Source organism: Ustilago hordei (assembly GCF_900519145.1).
Source record: "Ustilago hordei strain Uho2 genome assembly, contig: UHO2_contig_22, whole genome shotgun sequence".
Taxonomy (NCBI): domain Eukaryota; kingdom Fungi; phylum Basidiomycota; class Ustilaginomycetes; order Ustilaginales; family Ustilaginaceae; genus Ustilago; species Ustilago hordei.
In genome coordinates this window covers 395,207-416,214 of record NW_024545292.1, presented here as the reverse complement: position 1 = coordinate 416,214, position 21,008 = coordinate 395,207, and the positions used below count along the sequence as shown (strand labels likewise).

Sequence of the window (21,008 nt, the reverse complement as noted above, 5' to 3'; positions counted from 1 at the left end):
GCAGGCAGCAATTTGTATCTCAGCAACCAGTGAACCAATTTGGCTCATTGAGCCAGCATTTTAATTGTCGATTGGTCTCCTGTTGATTGAGCTCCTCTCTTCTGCTCTTCTCTTGATTGCGCTCCTGTCGATTGCGCTCCTCTCCAATGAGCCCCTGTCGATTGCGCTCCTGTCGATAGAGCTCCTGTCGATTGCGCTGCTCTTGATTGTGCTGCTCCAGCAGAGTGAGCGCTCCTCTCGATTGCGCTCCTCTCTCTTGCTCTGCTCTCAATTGCGCTGCTCTCGATTGCACTCCTCTCAATTGCGCTCCTCTCAATTGCGCTACTCTCGATTGCGCTCCTGTCGATAGAGCTCCTGTCAATTGCACTCCTCTCTCTTGCGCTCCTGTTGATTGCTCACCTCTCTCCTGCGGTCCTGTCAATACAGCTCCTGTCGATTGTGCTCCTCTCTATTGTGCTCCTCTCTATTGTGCTCCTCTCAATTGCGCTCCTCTCTCTTGCGCTCCTCTCTCTTGCACTCCTGTTGATTGCACTCCTGTCAATTGCGCTCCTCTCTCTTGCTCTGCTCTCGATTGAGCTCCTCTCGATTGCACTTCTGTCGATTGCGCTCTTGTCGATAGAGCTCCTCTCTACTGCTCTGCTCTCGATTGCGCTCCTGTAGATTGCTCTCCTGTCGATTGCGCTCCTGTCAATGGGTCTCCGGTCAATTGGTCTCCTGTCGATTGAGCTCCTCTCTTCTGCTCTTCTTTCGATTGCGCTCCTGTCGATTGCGCTCCTCTCCAATGAGCTCCTGTCGATTGCACTTCTCTCTGCTGCTCTTCTCTCGATTGCTCTCCTGTCGATCGAGCTCCTCTTGATTGAGCTCCTGTCGATTGCGCTCCTCACTGCTGCTCATCTCTCGATTGCGCTCCTGTCAATTGCGCTCCTCTCCAATGAGCTCCTGTCCATTGCGCTCCTCTTGATTGCGCTCCTGTCCATTGCTCTGCTCTCGATTGCGCTCCTGTCGAATGCACTCCTGTCGATTGCGCTCCTGTCGATTGTGCTGCTCTTGATTGAGCTCCACTCCATTGCACTCCTCTTAATTGCACTCCTCTTCATTGCCCTCCTCTCTCTTGCGCTCCTGTCGATTCCACTCCTCTCTGCTGCTCGTCTCTCGATTGCGCTCCTGTCAATTGAGCTCCTCTGAAATGACCTCCTGTCGATTGCACTCCGCTCTGATGCTCTGCTCTCGATTGCGCTCCTCTCGATTGCTCTCCTGTCCATTGTGCTCCTCTTGATTGCGCTCCTTTCGATTGCGCTTCTATCGATTGCACTTCTGTCAATTGCGCTCTTGTCGATAGAGCTCCTCTCTCTTGCTCTGCTCTCGATTGCGCTCCTGTCAATTGAGCTCCTCTCGATTGCCCTCCTCTTGATTGAGCTCCTGTCGATAGAGCTCCTCTCTCTCGCTCTTCTCTCGATTGTGCTGCTCCAGCATAGTGTTCACTGCTTCGAATTGCGCTACTCTCGTTTGCGCTCCTGTCGATTGTGTTGCTCCAGCAGAATGAGCGGTCCTGTCGATTGCTCTGCTCTCAGTTGCGCTCCTGTCGATTGCGCTCCTCTCTCTTGTTCTGCTCTCGATTGCGCTCCTGTTGATTGCGCTCCTGTCGATTGTTCTGCTCTCAGTTGTGCTCCTGTCGATTGAGCTCCTCTCTCCTGTTCTGCTCTCTCTTGCACTCCTCTCCATTGCACTCCTCTTGATTGCGCCCCTCTTGATTGCGCTCCGCTTGATTGCGCTCCCCTCTGCTGCTCTTCTCTCGATTGCACTCCTCTTGATTGTGCTCCTGTCAATTGCGCTCCTGTCGATTGAGCTCCTCTCGATTGCACTCCTCTCAATTGCTCTCCTCTCTCTTGCTCTGCTCTCTTTTGCATTACTGTCGATTTGCGCTCCTCTTAATTGCGCTCCTCTCTCTCGTTCTGCTCTCTCTTGTGCTCCTGTTGATTGAGCTCCTGTCGATTGCGCTCCTTTCGATTGTGCTACTCCAGCAGAGTGAGCGCTCCTCTCTGCTGCCCTTCTCTAGAATGCGCTCCTGTCGATTGCTCTGCTCTCGATTGAGTTCCTGTCGATTGCGCTGCTCTTGATTGAGCTCCTGTCGAATGCACTCCTGTCGATTGCGCTCCTCTCAGCTGCTCGTCTCTAGATTGCTCTCCGGTCGATTGCGCTCCTCTCTCTTGCACTCGTCTTGATTGTGCTCCTGTCGAACGTGCTGCTCTCTCCTGCTCTGCTCTCGAGTGAGCTCCTCTCGATTGCGCTCCTGTCGATTGTGCTTCTGTCGATTGCGCTCTTGTCGATAGAACTCTTCTCTCCTGCTCTGCGCTCGATTGCGCTCCTGTCAATTGAGCTCCTCATGATTGCCCTCCTCTTGATTGAGCTTCTGTCGATTGTGCTGCTCTTGATTGAACTCTTGTTGATCGAGCTCTTGTCGATTGCGCTGCTGCAGCAGTGTGAGTACTCTTTTCGATTGCGCTCCTCTCTCTTGCTCTGCTCTCGATTGCGCTCCTGTCGATTGTGCTGCTCCAGCAGAGTGAGCGCTCCTCTCTCCTGCTCTGCTCTCGATTTCGCTCCTCTCTCCTCCTCTGCTCTCGATTTCGCTCCTGTTGATTGCGCTCCTGTTGATTGCGCTCCTGTCGATAGACCTCCTCTCTCCTGCTCTGCTCTCGATTTCGCTCCTGTCGATAGAGCTCCTGTCGATTGCTCTTCTCTTGATTGCGCTCCTGTCGATTGTGCTGCTCCAGCAGAGTGTGCGCTTCTCTCGATTGAGCTCCTCTCGATTGCGCTGCTCTTGATCGAGTTCCTGTCGATTGCACTCCTGTCAATTGCGCTCCTCCTAATTGCGCTCGAATTGCGCTCCTGTCCATTGCGCTGCTCTCGATTGTGCTCCTCTCTCTTGCACTCGTCTTGATTGTGCTCCTGTCGATTGTGCTCCTGTCGAATGCGCTGTTCTCTCCTGCTCTGCTCTCGAGTGAGCTCCTGTCGATTGCGCTCCTCTCGATTGCGCTGCTGCAGCAGAGTGCTTGCTCCTGTCGATTGCACTCCTCTTGATTGTGCTCCTGTCGATTGCACTCTTGTCGATTGCGCTCCTCTCTGCTGCTCGTCTCTAGATTGCTCTCCTGTCGATTACGCTCCTCTCTCTCGCTCTGCTCTCTCTTGCGCTACTTTCGATTGTGCTCCTCTCTCCTGCTCTGCTCGTGATTGCGCTCCTCTCGATTGCGCTGCTGCAGCACAGTGCTCGCTCCTGTCGCTTGCACTCCTCTTGATTGTGCTCCTGTCGATTGAGCTGCTGTTGATTGCCCTTTTGTCGATTGCGCTCCTGTCGATTGCGTTCGTCTTGATTGCGCTCATGTCGATTGTGCTGCTCCAGCAGAGTGAGCGCTCCTCTCAATTGCGCTCCTCTCAATTGCGCTGCTCTCAATTGTGCTGCTCCGACAGAGTGTGCGCTGTCCAGCAGTTCGCTGATGAGATTGCGCTTCTCAGATTGCGTTGCTCCAGCTGTGCGTTGCTCAATTTGCGCTGCTCCAGCAAAAATAAATTTGTTTGCGTTGCGGCACTTGAGCAGTGTATATTTCGAGTGCGTTGGGGGTCAACGCAGTCGCGTGAATTTCGAATTTGGCAGAGCGCAATTGTGCGTTGCCCGCAAGCAAGACACACCGGCTAGGGCTAGGATTGATGCCAGTGCCAATGGCTGTTGTGCCCACCAAGACATGCTTGCTGTTATCCATCTCTGCTGCTGAAGAGGCAAGCCATGACAAGAGGATAGCCTTTTTGTCTGCCTGATCCATTTCTGACCAGATACACTGGCAACTCAGCAACCTGGCTGTAGTCTCAGCAGCTATCCTTGAACAGCAGATGACCATGATGGAGCCATGGGGATGGGATTGGAGAAGCTGCTGCAAGTAAAAGTCCATGGTTGCAGAGGATGGCAGCCATTGAACAGAGTAGGCAATGTTGTTGCAGTTGGTAGCAGCATGGATGATACCAGTGCCATCTTGTGGGAGACAGAGTGCAGCCTTGAAGGTCAACAGGAGGCTTGGCAGCAGGGTGGCAGTGAGGAAGTACTGAGGCACTGGAACAGTGGTGATCAGTTGCTTGATCTTTGCCATTGATGGCCGGAAGGAGTCTTGTGTGATGCAGACATGACACTCATCAAAGAAGATGGCTGCCAGGCACTCTTGCTCCACCATCTCCTGTGCCCAGCTGCCAAAGTGCTCGTTGTAGCAATTCTCTGCAGCCACCAACACAAGCTGACTTCCCTCCACCTTCTTGGCACAGTTGTACCCAGACCACTTGCTTGCAACAATCCCAACAAGCTTGCATTGCTCCAGTAGGTCCTCCATGAGTGCAATGAATGGTACAACCACCACCACCACCGAGGTAGGAGGAAGCCAAAACAGAGGTGTCATGAAGAGTGCAGACTTGCCAGTGCCTGTTGCCATGACAATGATCAGTGGTGACTCATGCCTGTGAATGGCATTGAGTGCATATGCCTGCTCCACTGTCTTGGTACAGTGGCTACCGGTGACCTTGAAGAGGGCTTTTCTGACCACAGGAGGTATTACAGCTGAACGGTGGTTCTCAACAACAGGAGGGATGATGTTTGCAAGGGAAGCAGATGGCTTCTCCTCCACCTTTCTCCTGATGTGCCAGACATCTTCCTCCAACTTGTCCAACTTGTCCAACTTGCACTTGAGATCCACAGGCAAGGCAGCATTGACACATGCAGAGCCTGCCTGAGGAGGTGCTGCTGCATCCAATGGCTGCACAGCATCCTGGTAGCATGAAGCCAGACACCAGAATGCATGCCACCTCTTGGAGACAGAGAGCATACAATCCAAGCTCTCCTGTGTCAGTTCAAGTAGCATGCTGCTGTCCAGACCATAGTGCTGCTGAGCAGTAGATGTGGAGTGACCAGCTTGCAAGTCGTGAGAATGGTCAGCATACTCCTCTGAGGGAAGGCCAGGCCAGATGAGCACCTTGTCAATGCTGACTGACAGCTGCCGCCAGTTGCATATGTGGAGAGAACTTGCTGATGGGCCAACAAACTCCTGACAAAGACTCTGTAATGTCTTGCTGATGTCATTGGTCTGCCATGGCTGACCCCTGTGATTGACAAGGAGGAGAGCACTCGGCTCCCATGCAACTTCTACCGAGTTGAAGAGGAGGTGCAGGAAAGGCACTACCTCCATGACGTAAAAGAGCACCAGCTGGCCAACAGCATGAGGGAGGAAGTGAGGGATGAGCTTGGATGGACCTTTGCCCTTGTTGCTGGCAAGCACAGTGACAAAGTGACCATCAGCAAGGAAGAGGTTGCGCTGGCTGACCAATGTGTTGGTGTGCTGCAGCTTGACCAGCTCTGTGCCTCATGCTGGCAGACCACTGGTGAGCTCAATGAGCACAGCAAGGAGCTTGTTGAACTCATTGTGAAGGGCAAAGTAGGCATGGGCAGCAGCCGTGTCAAACTCTGGCTCTGCTGAGCAAGTATCAAGGAGTGGTTGATGCTGAGGAAAGCCTTTGAGAGCCTGACGGAGGCAAAAGGTGCCAGTATCTTGCTTTGTAGCAGTAACAAAGCTGTAGCCCGGCTCCCTGTTGCAGAAGTGGTCCTTGTATGTAGACAGATCCACATGCTCGGACAAGGCACCATCCTTCAGCAGCAGCTGCTCCAACAGAGAGGTGGCATGGTCCAAGGTGCCTTGGACAAGGGTGTGAAGGCAGCTGATCTTGATTGTGTTGGTGCCATAAGTCACCAGCTTCCTATCCTCAGACCACTGGAAGTAGAGGCTGCCGCCATCATCCTTAGCCAGCTTGGTCCCATAGCAGAGAAGGGATTGCAGATGAGCACTTGCCGAGTAGCTGTTGTTGAACAGGTAATGCTTCATAACTGCTTGAACCCCCTTGTTGATCTCTGGGACTGGCTTGCCAATGAGAGTGCCATGCTCTGGGTGGAGAAGGTGGTGATGCATCACTGCACGGAATGCAAACTCCAAGTTGACCAGGATCGAGGTTGCTGTATTGACCGGCTTGGATGTGCCATCAGGAGAGAGGCAGAGGTGGAGGAAGGTGCATAGCAGAGGAAGACGTTCCAGCTCACCATAGGCAGGAGGATCTTGGGTGATGAGGTAGACACTGATCGACTGGATGCCACTAAATGCTTGCAAAACCACATCAGGATGCATGGAGACATCAACATCCAGATTGGGATCATGGAAGAGGTCCTGAAGGTCCTCGAAGAGCCCTGCAAGCTGTTCACTGATGCCAAGGTGTGCATCCTGATCATCATCACCATAGTAGCCAAGAACCTTGCCATCTAGCATGACATGAGCCAGCATGGTGATGAGCATTGCCCAGCAGTCAGCACACTTGATGACTGTGGGTTGATCAAGGGAGTATGGATGGCTAGGGGTGTCGTCAAAGGCATGGAAGGTTTGCTGCACCTGGCGGCCAGATTGAAGAAGTGCCTCCATCCACTGCTGTGTACACTGTTGTGTCATGCCAAGCAGCCAGTGAAGGAAGTCCTGGTGGGCACCTGGCCACTTGTGAGGGTTGCAGCCAAGGGAACCAATGGCCGCCACTGGCTTGCCAGCCCAGTACTCCTGCCAGCCTAGCTGCTTGAGCCATGGGCTGAGATTGCCAGTCACAGTTCGTGGTTGAATGCCCTCCATGTCCAGATCTGCCTTTGCCATTAGCTCTGCATCCTTGGCAAAGAATGCTTCCAGCTGCTCCTTGAAAGCTGCGTCCTCCTCTGTGTTGATGTTGAAGGCAACAGGAGGGGGTGTAGGCTCGAGCTTGCTGTTGAAGACCCACACATAGCAGGTGAAGGGACCACTGGTGAAGATGGGCTGAATGAGAACAGGGTGGATGACAGAAGCCTTTCCATCATGGCTGCTGCACTGGTGCTTGTATGCAGAGGAGCTCGACTTGACAGCATACTCACAGATACTGCAACAGTAGCCATCAAATGTATCAAGCTCCTTGATGAGGTTGATGGGGAGTAGATTGGTGTTGATGCTGACAGTAGCAGGGCTGACAAGGTCGAGAGTAAGGAGTGTCTCCTCCAACAGCTTGATGCCAGTCTTGGTGAGCAGATGATGGTGGGACTTGAGGTGCTGAGACACATTGGCATAGGTTGGGATGAGTGGCAGGTGGTGAGTGCACTCAGGGCGAGTGCAGAGGAGAAGAGAAGGGTGCTGGAGGAGGCGGAGGCAGAAGCTGCAAAGCTGGTTGGCAACCTTCAGATCAACTGGAGCAGCAAGAGCAGTCTGGTTGGCAGCAGGGAGCAGCAAAGTGCTGTTGATGACAAGGAGAGCATAGATAGCACAAGTGACGTCAGTTGATGCTGATCAAGAAGATACACTGGAGAGAGAAGCAGTGTACATACAAGTCATCATCACTGTCAATGGCATCAGAAGGAGCAAGGTCATCAGCTACTGGAGATGGGAAAGCATCATCAGGGTTTGAAAGAGCATTGGCACTGTGCATCGCAAGGTTCTTGATGATGGCAAGAGGAACTTGGCTTTCAGTGAAGGGGTTGATGCTGCTACTGTGACAGTGACAGCAAAGCTCGGTAAGAGACAGAGACTGGTCAGTTGGAGATCAATAGGAAGAGGCAAAGGAAGAGGATAATAGCATGTACCTGACTGCAGCAGCAGTGTTGATGCTGGCACTGATGGAGATGGAAGATGATTGAGACATTGTAGATTGTGGTTGGTGTTAGTGGCAAGAAGAGCTAGATGTTGCTGGTGTGGTATGGTGCTGAGAGATGTGAGCATTGAGGAGACTTGCCATAGCTGTGAAAGAGGGCTGGTATATATGCTAATGCTGAGGAGCTCAGGTGTTGGCAATGACAAAGTCAAAGGATGCATGTGCAGACACACACACAATGATGATGGGGAACAACAACATTGGATTGCTGAGTGTGGGAATAGAGTACAGGTGGTGATGTGAAAGGTGATGTGCAACAAAGCAATGATGAGAACAAAGGGTTGAAGATCAACTAAGGATTGATGATGAGCAAACGCCTGGAGGAAACAAGTGGCAATGGTGATGTGTGGTGATGGTGAGAAAAGCAGCAGTGGCAAGAACAAAGGGGTGAGAGCATAAAGGACAAAGGTGTGAGAGTGTAAGAACAAAGGCTGATGATGTCAACAAAGGTGTGAGAGTGTAAGAACAAAGGTTAATGATGTCGACAAAGGTGTGAGAGCATAAAGGACAAAGGCTGATGATGTTGACAAAGGTGTTGCAAGGCTGATTGGTAGTGAGGTGTGAGCATGAGAGAGAAATGATGTCGACAAAGGTGCTGTAAGGCTGAGCAGTAGTGAGGTGTGAGTGTGAGAGAGAAATGATGTCGACAAAGGTGTTGTAAGGCAGAGTGGTAGTGAGGTGTGAGCATGAGAGAGAACAACAGCTGATGAAGACAAGTGGTGATTATGTTGTGCAGTGATGATGAGAAGTAGTGGCAGCAAGAACAAAGGGCTAAGAGTGCAAAGGAGGCTCATGATGTCGACAAAGGTGTTGTAAGGCTGAGTAGTTGTGGGGTGTAAGTGCAAGAGTTGTGCTGGAGCTCTGCATTGCTCTCGAGCTGTGTGTTGCTCAAATTGCGCTGCTCCAGCAGAGTGTGTGTTACTCCAGCTGTGAGTGCGTTGCTCCAGCTGTGAGTGTGTTGCTCTCGAACAGTGCGTTGCTCTCAAGCAGTGCGTTGCTCTTGAGCTGTGTGTTGCTCTCGAACAGTGCGTTGCTCTCGAGCTGTGTGCTGTTCAGATTGTGTTGCTCCAGCAGAGTGTGTGTTGCTCCAGCTGTGAGTGCGTTGCTCCAGCTGTGCGTTGCTCAATTTGCGCTGCTCCAGCGAAAATAAATTTGTTTGCGTTGCAGCACTTGAGCAGTGTAAATTTCGAGTGCATTGGGGGTCAACGCAGTTGCGTGAATTTCGAATTTGGCAGAGCGCAATTGTGTGTTGCCCGCAAGCAAGACACACTGGCTAGGGCTAGGGTTGGATAATGAAATATGCATAGTTCAGGTAGTACTACAACTTTGATTAAGCAACCCTACTTGGTTTTGAAAAGGGACCCCCTTGTAAGTGGACCGTCTTCCAGGAGGGCAAGATGCGTCTGCCCCAAGGCCTGAATTTTGAAGTGGACCATCTTGAATTTTGAAGTGGACTGTCTTGAATTTTGAAATGGACTGTCTTGAATTTTGAAGTGGACTGTCTTGAATTTTGTATTGGACCGTCTTGAATTTTGTATTGGACTGTCTTGAATTTTGAAATGGATCGTCTTCGAGGAGTGCAAGATGCGTCTGCCTCACAGCCATACACCCTTAGAACTTTGAATTGGACTGTCTTGAATTTTCAAATGGACTGTCTTCAAAATTAAATTGGACCATCTTCGAGGAGCGCAATGTCAGGGGTCTTGCGCCTGAAACCCAGGTCGGTCTGTCGAGATACTCGGTGACTATTAAACTGTGTGACAGCTATTGTCTCGGTATCGGTGACTATCAAGTTGTGCAGTGACAGCAGGTGGCGTTCGTTGTATATACTATCGTAGGTTTCGGCTGACCTCTGTGGACACTCCGTTCAGGGGTAGCTCGGCACGATCAATATCAATGTTATGATGACACCAAGGTCTGGTGTGGGTGTTGATGATGATGAGGTTGATGGTGTTGGTGATGAGATTGGTGATGTCGATGATAATGAGGTTGATGGTGTTGATGATAAGATTGGTGATGTCAATGATAATGAGGTTGATGGTGTTGGTGATAAGGTAGGTGGCGTCAACACGAGTGTCCAGTGTGTTGACTTGATGCTTTGAAGTGATCCCCGGACTGCAGTGGACTACTGCCTTCGGTTCTATCTATATCCGGACCGCTAACCTGCTATGGGCGCCTTCGGACATCAGGTAGTGGTGATACAACACACACACTACGATGAGGAGCAACCTTGATAGATTGCTGCTATGCTGACTGTAACTAATGAGTACTTGTGTTTCTAAAGTATTGACTAGTTGTATGGTGAGTAGAGTGGATAAGGATCCACTCGACCTATTGATGAGAAAGCATGGTTATATACCTCTTCTCAGCATCGCCAGCGATGCTGCTCCTGCTCTCTCTCCAGAGAGTACCTTCTTCATCGAGTACTGCTCAGGGGCCTCTCCTGCTTGGCACCCCTGTGCCTCTTGAGCTGTGTCGACTCCTTCGACACTGCTCCTCCTCCTCATGACCTGGTGTCGACTCCTTCGACACTGCTCCTCCTCCTTTGATCAGTGACAGTTCCTTTGGCTCTTGTCTCTCAAGCCCCTGAGTGGTAACCATCTGCATGCTCCTTGAGCTTGGTCCTCTTCGTGGCTGTGCCTGCTCCTTGAGCTTGGTCCTCCTCATGGCTGTGCCTGCTCCTTGAGCTTGGTCCTCCTCGTGGCTGTGCTTGGCCCTCCTTTGCATGTGAGTCCATAGGAGTCCATGGTCTCCATGGAGACTGCACTACGACCATGCTCTCTACTGGTGTCGACTAGGTCTTCGATACCTGTGCTCCTTCCATATGAACCCATGACCCTCCTGCTTCTTGAGCATCCAGGCCCATGACACGCAAGACGCATCTGCCCCACGGCCGGACGCCCTTAGAACCCTAGGCCCATGACAATGCTCACATGTCGGTGCTGTTTCTGGGTCCAACTCTACTACATTATTGCCCTTTAGCTTGTTGATGATGGCCTTCATCTTATCTCAGCCTGGATGCCCTAGATGCTCACACCATAGTTGTTGTTTCAATGCTCCTGTCTTGCTCTTGATCTGTTCAAGCTCATCACCAACACCTTCAAACAAGGATGTTATTGTGATCATTGTGTTTTCTTGCCATGTCTCACCTCAGAACTCTAATAGTCCCTGCTCACAATCTTTGGCTACCTTGAGTAGCATTCCATTTTCCAAGTGAATCTGTCTGCTGGTGATATCTAATGTCACTTGTGCTCCTTTGTCTGTTAATGAATTGGTTGACAAAAGGTTAACATTAAGATGCCTGACATTCAATACATTGTGAAGAAAAACATCTCCATAACTCATTGATATGTTTGCATCTCCTATAGCTGTTGCCTCCAGGACCTTGCTTCCAGCTGTGAATACACACTTTTGACAAGTTCTTGGCCAAATGAGCAGGCTATAGTCATTAACCATGTGATAGCTGGCCCCTGAGTCTAAGATCCAATGAAATGGTTCTTTTGACTTCAGAGGCCTCTGCCAACTCAGTGTGAAGGAGCACCAGACCTCCTAGTCTGCTTTTGCAAGGGGGGAGTTCTCAGGAATGGTTACCAAGGCATCACACTGTCTAGTGCTGTGTCCAAATTGCTTGCACACCCAGCATTGAAATCTTTCTGGGTCTGGCTGCTACCCTTGCACTTGTGCAACCATCATCCTTCTTTTCCTTCTCATCTTTCTCATCTGCCTTGGCTGATTCATCCTGATCATTGCTGCTGGCAATTCTAGCCCTGGCCTGGTGGGGGTCTACCTTATAAGCAGGGTTGCTTTCAATTGCAGACTGGCATACAATCAAAGCAGTGGCAAGTGCATTAAAATTGAGCTGACTGATGGTTGTGATGGTTTCCTTGTACATGGGGTGGTGTATGGTGCACTTCTGCAGGTTTGAGAATAAGGTGTCATTGGCATAATGGCTTTCCCAGGAGACTGCTCTCCATCTGAATAGATCTGATTTCTTGGATGAGCTTTCGAGCATTGGAGTTGAACATCTTGATATCACCTAGCTGAGTGATGAGTGCAAGTTGATGTGAGGTTGCAGTAGCTTCATTAGTCAGGCCATTCTCAATCTTCTTCCAGACTTGATGGAAAGTGTGATATTCTCTGATGATGTCAAGGATCAGGTAGTTCACATTGTATTTGCCAATGGTATTGATGGTACCACACAGTGCATTAATGAGAGCATCATCAAACACACAATTCCACTTGGTGTGCTTCTTTTCATAACCTTCTTTGAGGTTTTTCATGGCATGTGGTACCAATCAGAGGAAGGATTTTGATGTGGGCACTCCAAATGGCGGTAGTAGTTGTGTGATGTGAGTTTGGGCACTGGCTTGAGGAGCTTTGCTAGGGTATGGAAGTTGTATTGCTTGCTGTCACTGTCAAGGTCAGAGTCAGAGTCAGAGTCAGTTCCTTTGTTGGTGTTGTTGTTGAGCACCTTGACTTCCATCTTGTTAATGGCCTTGTTATCAGCTTGCAGTTGAGCCATTTTGCCCCTTCTACCTCCTTTGGCCTTGCTTGCACTGGCTTGGGTTTCAGTCTCTTCTGCCATGTTGTTGGATGGTTCTGTGGCTTGGTTGGTGGAACTTCAGACTCTTAATCAATTGAAGAATACCAAGGCTATATGCTGTCCAGAGCTACTAACAAGCTTGTATCCACAGGCATATGTTCTTGAGAAAAGGTCTTTTATTTCTTGCTTATCAGTTACATCCTTAATGGGCATATATATATATATATACCTTCTTGCCATCTTTGATTATGCCCAAATGAGATGAGCTGTCTCCTATAGGGCCCCTGAGTTGCCACCTTCTGCAGTATAGCACATGATCTGTTGGTATGGCAACCCTCATGTGCTTCATTGTCTTGATTGCCTGTGCATGTTCTTGGCCCCTTGGTGTCTTGGCTAATGCTTGCATATCCAGGCTGGAATGCTGATGCATCTTCAACTGTACCTGATCTCTGGTGAGATCGGTCATGTATTTAGATTGGCTCTGCATCATCCTTCAGCATCTTACTGGATGGTAAGCTTGAGCAGACTGTAGCGCAGATGAAGGGGTGTCTTGTATAACTTGAACTGAAGCTCAAGCAGGTTGATACGAAATCCCTCGTTTGCAAACACATACAGCAAGGCCATATCACATTGCAGTATGGCAAAAGTAAAGACAATGTTGCACTCTAACCCCCACACCAAGCCGGTCTCTCTACATTTCTTTAGCTGCTCTCAAGCTAGAGTAGGTTTGACCAACGAAGCGGATATTTGCTCAGTTGCCGAGTTGCCGAGTTGCCGAGGGGGAGAGTGGGGAGAGTGGGGAGAGTGGGGAGAGTGGGGAGAAGTGGGCTGGAAAGGAATGATGACAAGTGTCGATTGCGATGGTAGTTATGAACCAAGTAGATGGTGATTCGTATGTATATATATGTGTGTGTATGTGTGTCTGCTACGGATGGGCAGGGTTTGAGGTGAGCAGGTGTCCATCTGTCTCGCTGTTGGCTTGGCAGGTTTCGTTGGGCGTGGGAGGAGGAGATTGGGTCGTGGTGTGGGAGGAGGATGAGGAGGTTGTGGCGATCTTTGCTTTTTGAATGAGCTGGTCGAATTGAGACTTGTTCGATTTCTGCTGGATGAGAGGAGGATAGGGAAAGAAAGAGCTCAGCGTTGACCCTTTGCAGCTAGGTGATCAGCATGTTGGCTTGGGAATGCAGGAGGAACTTACAAGCCAGGACGACTTGTGCCGGTCAAGAAGGGCAGAATGATCTTTTGCGGAAGCTTTGGTACGTTCCCAAGCGGCCAACCCTTGCCTGAGCTGTAGTGCGCTGCGTCTAGCATTTGTAGAATCGAGGTTGGCATTCCAAATGTTGACCCACTGTCGATGTCGTTGGACCATCTTTTCTTTGTCACCGTTGGTAGGTAGGGCAGCATCTTGGAGGAGCTTGCGAAGTTCTCGTTCGGATTTCAGGTTGTATTGCGGTCGGACGAGTCGCTTTTCGTTGGCTGCATCTGAACTGGCTGAAATGGAAGAGCAGCGGGGTTGGGTGAACCAAGAGCAGGTGGACTTGGTGGTGGTGGTGGTGGTGGTGGTGGTGGATGCAAGACCTCGTTCTTGGGGAGATGGTTGGGGAAAGCCGGGATAGCAGTTGGCGCTGTCGAGGTGACGATTGAGAGCGGTGACGGTGAAATTGTGGGTGCAGATAGGACATTGCACCAAGTGATCCGCTTTGAGTTGCAGATCCGAGGCTCGCCCAGTGGCATCTTGGAGGCTTGCGCTTGGACTGGAGCTGAGGGCGCTTGAATCTGCATCGTGCTGAGGATCGGTGTTATGTATGAGATCCTGCTCTTGGTCGTCATGGATGGGGAGAGGGTGCGAGTTGCAAAGGTCTGGTTTGATACGCTTGGATCTGCGTCGACTGGGGCTGCGTCGACTGGGGCTGCGTGGATTGGGGCTGCGTGGACTGGGGGTGCGGTTGTGCTGAGATGGAGGCCGCTTGGATGACGACTGGGTTTGTGGTGGGCAAGATTGTTTATGGCGTTGATGATGCGATTGCAGGCGAGCGAGAAAGGAGCGCGATCTCTTCCATTCCAGAGCTGTGATTTCGAGGAGGGGCTGCGGTATCAACTCGGAGTCGTACGCCTTTGTCTGCCTGCACTTGGGACAGAAGCTACCGCCGTTACCGGATTGATTGATGTGGGTGCGAATGCAGGTGGAGCAGAAGGTGTGGTGGCAGCTCTTTATCGAGACTGGCGATGTATAGATATCCTGGCCAGTCCATTGGCACCGAGTGAGGAGCAAGGTTTCATTGTCAGCGCAGGCGGAGCGGGGAGACGGGGGGCCCAAGTGGCAGCGGGACCTACAAAGCAAAGATCGCAACGAAGAGAAGCATCGAGGTTGCGGAGAACAGTAAAGTCCTCTTTCCAATCGGATGGGTCGGTGACATGGTCCATGAGATGAGCTACAGTCGCCTGCATCGTAGTCCAGCTTTCGAGCGGATGGAATGGAGTCCTAGGTGGGATCGAGCCACGAGCAATCAAGGGGCAGCTGATGCGCAATGATCGAGTGGTGATGGTGAGAGTGGTGATAGTAAGAGTGGCGATAATATGAGTGGCGAAAAAGACCCAAAGGAGGTCGGATCTCAGCATTAATACGATTAAGGCGTCAATATAGTGGACACCAAACTCAACAGGTTTCATGGCGCAGCTGGTTAGCGCGTCTCCTTAACAGTTTCCATCTGCTTCCGGAGGAGGTCGCCGGTTCGAACCCGGCTGAAATCATATTCTTTTCTTTTCGTTTCTTTTCTTTTCTTTTCTTTTCTTTTCTTTGGTCTCTGTGATTGCGATTAGTAAGCAGGCCATTTTTCCACTCGCTGCAATTCCAGAAGGACGGCAGTAGATGTAGATCTAACAACGGATGCGACTGTTGATTCTCAAAATATGAATTCGAGTTGGAGATGTTTTTATCGTGCGAATAAACTGATGGCGACGAGTGCTTTTATTTTTTTTTCCTTTCGTCGTCGCCATCATCCTCCTTTCCACCACCATCATCCTCCTTATCAATCCTTTCCAAACACACACACATACACTACACACTACACATTCCACATTCCACATTCCACATTCCACTATACGCGGGCAGTGTATTGTCCATCATGCCATACCCCATCTAGCATTCCCCACCATCGCGCACGCATCAGACAGCCCTCTTGATTGTCTTGCTTTCGTCAAACAGCATTCTCCTCGATATCACCGCTGCACCATGTCCGCCATCCAAGAGTCGATAGAGCCAGAGCTTGACGCTACCTCTCCATCGCCACCCGCAAACACACAAGATCCACGCCGTCACTCTTCACCCCTCTCTGGTCTCTCTGACGTCTCTCAAGTTCACTCGGCAAACAAGGAGCAATCTCTCGACCAGCACCACCACAACCACCACCACCACAACCACAACCACAACCACAACCACAACCACAACCACATCCACAACGACGACAACAACGACAATGACAACGACAATGACAACGACAACGACAACGACAACGACAACAATGTGACCACCGACCAAGATGACCTCGATGACCTCGATGACCACAAGCCGCCGATGATGATGATGCAACAGCAGCTTGACCGCCTAAAGGCTACAGCCTCCTCTCGCAACAGCACTGCCTCTCGCAACAGCACTGCCTCTCGCAACAGCACTGCCTCTCGCTCCTCGCTCAAGTCCGACCGCAGACATCTCCTCGAGGCTCAAAACGACCCAGATCTCTACGGCTTGAGAAGATCCGGACGCGCTGGTAGAAGATCCTACACCGACCTGGATGCCGACTCGGACGACCCAGAAGCCTCGCTATCATCAAGACGCCGCCATCTCGTCAAAGGCAGCAGAGCCTCTCTTCGCAGCTCCCTGCAGCCCAGCGACGATGATGATGACGAGCAGAGCGACGACCCTGACGACGACGACGACGACGACGACGACGACGACCAGGACCAGGACCAGGACGACGACCAGGACCAGGACGACGACCAGGACTTTGGTCCTCCCAAGTCCAAGAGCAAGCGCAAAGCAAAGCGCTCAGCTGCTCCCCGTCTCTCTTCCGCCGACCTCGAAGTGTCTCGCGTCTCCAGCAGGAACGGCAAACGCATCCCCAACTACACCGACGACTACGCCGACCTTGGTGATGAGGATCCCTTCGAGGACCAGGCTGATACCCAAGCCCAGAGGTACGCTCAACAGCCTCCAGACATTCAAGACCAAGACGACGTCATCGAGAGCATCCTCGGTCACGAGCGACACGAAGATCACCTCGACGACAGCGAGGACATTCCAACGCAAAACATGCGCTTCATCGTCAAGTGGAAACGTTACTCGCACCTTCACGACACCCACGAGACCTACGACTTCTTGAAGCCTTACCCTGGCTTCAAGCGCGTCGACAACTACATCAAGTCCGTCTTTTATCCCGAAAAGGCGCTCCTTTCCGACCCCAATGCTTCCCGCGAGGACATCGAAGCCCTTCAGATCGAAAAGGAACGACAGGCCGAACTCATTCAGAGCTTCAAGACGGTCGAACGTGTCATTGCCCAGCGCGACAACCATGCCAACAAGGAAGTGCCCTATCCACATCTCGCTTACCTCGTCAAGTGGAAGGGTTTGCCCTACGCCGACTCTACCTGGGAAGCCGAGCAAGAGATCAAGCACATTGCTCAACACGCCATCACCGCTTACCTCGCCCGATCCAGCTCGCTCACCCTCCCTTGGCGTTCGCACAACTTTTCTCAGGGCCGTCCCAAGTATACGCGCATGACCGAGCAGCCTGCCTACATCAACTCGGGAACCCTCAAGGACTTCCAGATGACCGGTCTCAACTGGCTAGCCTACCTCTGGAGTAAGAACGAGAACGGCATCCTCGCCGACGAGATGGGTCTCGGCAAGACGGTTCAGACCGTCTCCTTCCTCTCTTACCTCTTTCATTCCTGCTACCAGTACGGCCCCTTCCTCGTCGTTGTGCCCCTCTCCACGCTGCCCGCATGGATGAACCAGTTGGAGCATTGGGCTCCCGACCTCAACACTCTCGCTTACATTGGCAACAGCGCCAGTCGTGCCATGATCCGAGAGTACGAGTTCGGCCCTGCCAAAAAGATCAAGTTCAACGTCCTCGTCACCACCTACGAGTTCATTCTCAAGGACCGCGCAGAGCTCGGTCACATCAGATGGCAGTACCTCGCCGTCGACGAAGCTCATCGTCTCAAAAACTCTGAAGCCCAACTGTACGAGGCGCTCAACAGCTTCCATGCTGCCGGCAAGCTCCTCATCACCGGTACGCCCTTGCAGAACAACGTCAAAGAACTCATCGCTCTCCTCCACTTTTTGCGACCCGACCAATTCGACCTCGACGTCGATTTCGACATCAACAACGTCGACCAGGCCGTCATCAAGCAACTCCACCAGAAACTCGACAATGTCATGCTTCGCCGTCTCAAGAAGGACGTCGTCAAGGAGCTCCCCACCAAGTCCGAAAAAATCCTTCGTGTCGAAATGTCAGCCATGCAACAGCGCATGTACAAGGCCATCCTCACGCGAAACTATTCGCTCCTCAGCGGCGCCACCACTGCTCAGTTCTCGCTGCTCAACATTGCCATCGAACTCAAAAAGGCCTCCAACCACCCTTACCTCTTTGACGGAACCGAGATCATCTCGGACAATCGACAAGACACGCTCAAGGGTCTCGTCATGCACAGTGGCAAGATGGTCTTGCTCGACAAACTCCTTGCACGTCTCAAGGCCGATGGACATCGTGTTCTCATCTTCAGTCAGATGGTGCGCATGCTCGACATCCTTTCCGACTACATGTCCCTCCGCGGTTACATTCACCAGAGGCTTGACGGAACTATCTCCTCCGAGGTCCGAAAGAAGGCCATCGAACACTTCAACGCCGACCGCTCGCCCGACTTTGCCTTTTTGCTTTCCACCAGGGCCGGCGGTCTGGGCATCAACCTCGAGACTGCCGACACGGTCATCATCTTTGACAGCGATTGGAACCCGCAAAACGACCTGCAAGCCATGGCACGAGCGCATCGTCTCAACTCCAAGTTCCACGTCAGCGTCTTCCGACTACTCACCAAGGACACCGTGGAGGAGGATGTGCTCGAGAGAGCCAAGCGCAAGATGGTGCTCGAGTATGCCATCATCCACCAGATGGACACTTCAGGAACCAACTTTGCGCCTAAAGCCTCTGCCAAGAACCAACAGCAATTCAGCAAAGAGGAGCTCGGAGCTATCCTCAAGTTTGGCGCTCAAAACATGTTTAAGAGCGACAACGAAGACGGTCAGCAGAAAAAGCTTGACGAGATGGACCTCGACGATATCCTCTCGCATGCAGAGGCCCACGAGACCGAGGTAGACCCAACAGGCAGCTCCGCCGGTGGTCAAGACTTTCTCAAGTCCTTTGCCCAAGTGCAAGACTTTAAGGCCGACCTCAGCTGGGACGACATTATCCCTCTGCAAGAGCGTCAGAAGGTCGAGCAAGAGCAACGCAACAAGGCGGTCGAGGATGCTGCTGCTGCTGCTGCTGCTGCTGCTGCTGCCGGCTCTTCGCGAAGACGTGCTGCCGCGCAGGTGGCTCCAGGTGCCTATGATAACGGCCAAACTGATGACCAAGCCGATTCGCCAGGCGGTGCCAAGGACGCTGCCAGCAAGCGTGCCCGAAAGACAGCCGCTCAGCGCTCGATGGAGATGAAGGAACGTGACCTGCGTGTCCTCATCCGGGGTATTCAACGATGGGGCGACATCCGCTACAAGACGGATCCCATCATCAAGGAAGGCAAGCTGCAGGACAAGAACCGGCAGGTGCTCTATCAGATCTCCGACGAGCTGGTCAAGAGGTGCGAAGATGCCGTCGCTGAACACCAGGCTTTCATGAAGGGCAAGCAGGAGCGTGGTGAAGAGATCTCCTCCGCCCTCCGTCAAAAGGCAGTACTCGTATCTTGCCGTGGCATCACCGCTATCAATGCCGAGACGGTGCTCATCCGACACTACGACTTGCGCCTTCTTGCCGAGACTCTGGACAATGTCGAGGATCCACTTGAGTGGCGTGTCCCTTCTGAGCATCTCAAGGCGACACTCAACTGGGCTGGTGGATGGGATGCCACCGACGATGCCATGTTGCTTGTCGGCATCTGGAAGTACGGCTTTGGTGCATGGGAACAGATCGAGGCCGATCCTGATCTCAACATGGCCGGCAAGTTCTTCTTGGAGGAGGGTAAGAAAGCCAACCAGGAGCCTCACACTGTTGAAAAGGATGCACCCAAGAGCGGCACTTCAGGCCCTCCTCAGAGCAAACCTCGACCGATTCCAAACGCGATTCACCTTGTCCGTCGTGGAGACTACCTGCTCAAAGTGCTGCGCGAGTACGACGACAATGCCAAAGCCTACCAGAAGAGCTTGACCGACGCAGGCGGGAGCAAAGCCGGCAAAAAGGTGCGCAAGAGCACTTCGCCAACTCACTCGCCTGCTCCAACTGGCAAAGCGGGACGTGGTGGCGCAGGAGCAGCAGCAGCAGCAGCAGCAGCAGCAGCAGCAGGAGGAGGAGGAGGAGGAGGAGGAGGAGGAGGAGCAGACAAGAAACGACCTGCGCCGGCCTACTCGTCGGATTCGTCGGATGAGAGCGAGTACTCGAGCATGGACGAGGCGGAATGCAAAGAGCTGATGCGACCCTGCAAGAAGCAACTCAAGAGGTTACGAGACGGCACGGATCATCTGGAGCGTGACCAGAAGGTGTCTGTCCTCAAAGACTGCCTGTCTGCAATCGGAGGCCATATTGACCATCTGCTGGAGACCAAGTTTGCAAGCTTGTCGGCCAAGGACAAGGATCGATGGTTCCACCACCTTTGGGCCTTTTCTGCATTCTTCTGGCCAAAGAAGGTCAAGCCGTCGAAACTAAGGGCCATCTTTAACAAGCTTGTCATCAACGGACGCGCAACATCCACTCCTGCGGCCGCACCAGCAGCAACGAGCGGTGGAGCAGGATCGCCGACTGCAAGCACACGTCTCAAATCCGAGTCGCTAACAGAAGGAGCGACTGGAAACGGCAACAGCGACACGCCTGTCCCTGCGTCTGCCACTGCGTCTGCCCCTGCGCCTGTGCCTGCTCCTGTGCCTGCTCCTGTGCCTGCTCCTGCGACAGAAGTCAAACGAAAGGCGAATGCATTGCAAGATGCTCCGATCCCCAAGAAGCCGCGTACATCGATGGAGCCATCGTCGGGTGGACGAGGATATGGTAACGGCTATGGAGGATCGCCTAGCAGTGCCAATCTGCCCTGCTCGCAGCCTTACTATCCGCCCAACGGACACCACTACGGGAGCGGACGTGATTCCTATCCACCAGCATACCCTGAACGCCGAGACTCGGGATACAGAGAGGGACGTGATCGAGACTATCGGGATGCAAGGTATGCTTATCCACCGCCACCGCCTCCTCCTTGTGCAAGTGCCAGCTACCAGCCATCGTATCCACCGCCACCTCCACCTCCGCACAGCTATGATTACCGACGTTGATGGCAAGCAAAGCAAGCAAAGCAAGCAAAGCAAGCAAAGCAATGAAAGTGATTGTTCCAGTCCCAAAGCTCGTTTGATTCGCCTTGCCTGCGCGAGTGTGCAAGTGAAGAAGATAGCCTGCCGATGCCCCGATTCGTTCCAGGTCCGATTCGATGCCCGATTTGAGGTCCGATTCGAAGCCCGATTCGAGGACCGATCTAAAGCCGA

At 52.2% G+C, this 21,008-nt stretch overlaps 4 protein-coding genes and 1 non-coding gene across 5 annotated transcripts; 2 read left to right on the top strand and 3 right to left on the bottom strand.

The window, feature by feature from the left end:
• Positions 1-3,444: 3,444 nt before the first annotated feature.
• Positions 3,445-7,722, bottom strand: UHO2_07002 (uncharacterized protein; the record flags this gene model as incomplete). The annotated part of the gene is made up of 5 exons (XM_041560597.1): positions 3,445-3,583; positions 3,685-5,349; positions 5,449-7,317; positions 7,409-7,570; positions 7,664-7,722. The coding sequence occupies 5 exons, from the start codon at positions 7,720-7,722 to the stop codon at positions 3,445-3,447; spliced, it is 3,894 nt and encodes a 1,297-aa protein (XP_041416531.1).
• Positions 7,723-12,007: 4,285 nt separating this feature from the next.
• UHO2_07001 (uncharacterized protein) lies at positions 12,008-12,316 on the bottom strand (the record flags this gene model as incomplete). Its single annotated transcript, XM_041560596.1, has 1 exon — positions 12,008-12,316. One exon carries the CDS (start codon positions 12,314-12,316, stop codon positions 12,008-12,010), a length of 309 nt encoding a protein of 102 aa, XP_041416530.1.
• An 883-nt stretch (positions 12,317-13,199) lies between these two features.
• UHO2_07000 (uncharacterized protein) lies at positions 13,200-14,722 on the bottom strand (the record flags this gene model as incomplete). Its single annotated transcript, XM_041560595.1, has 3 exons — positions 13,200-13,376; positions 13,473-14,252; positions 14,609-14,722. 3 exons carry the CDS (start codon positions 14,720-14,722, stop codon positions 13,200-13,202), a joined length of 1,071 nt encoding a protein of 356 aa, XP_041416529.1.
• Positions 14,723-14,936: 214 nt separating this feature from the next.
• tRNA-Val(AAC) lies at positions 14,937-15,025 on the top strand. Its single transcript has one exon. It is a non-coding gene; the product is annotated as a tRNA-Val (tRNA).
• A 481-nt stretch (positions 15,026-15,506) lies between these two features.
• Positions 15,507-20,801, top strand: UHO2_06999 (putative CHD1 - transcriptional regulator; the record flags this gene model as incomplete). Its single annotated transcript, XM_041560594.1, has 1 exon — positions 15,507-20,801. One exon carries the CDS (start codon positions 15,507-15,509, stop codon positions 20,799-20,801), a length of 5,295 nt encoding a protein of 1,764 aa, XP_041416528.1.
• Positions 20,802-21,008: the final 207 nt, after the last annotated feature.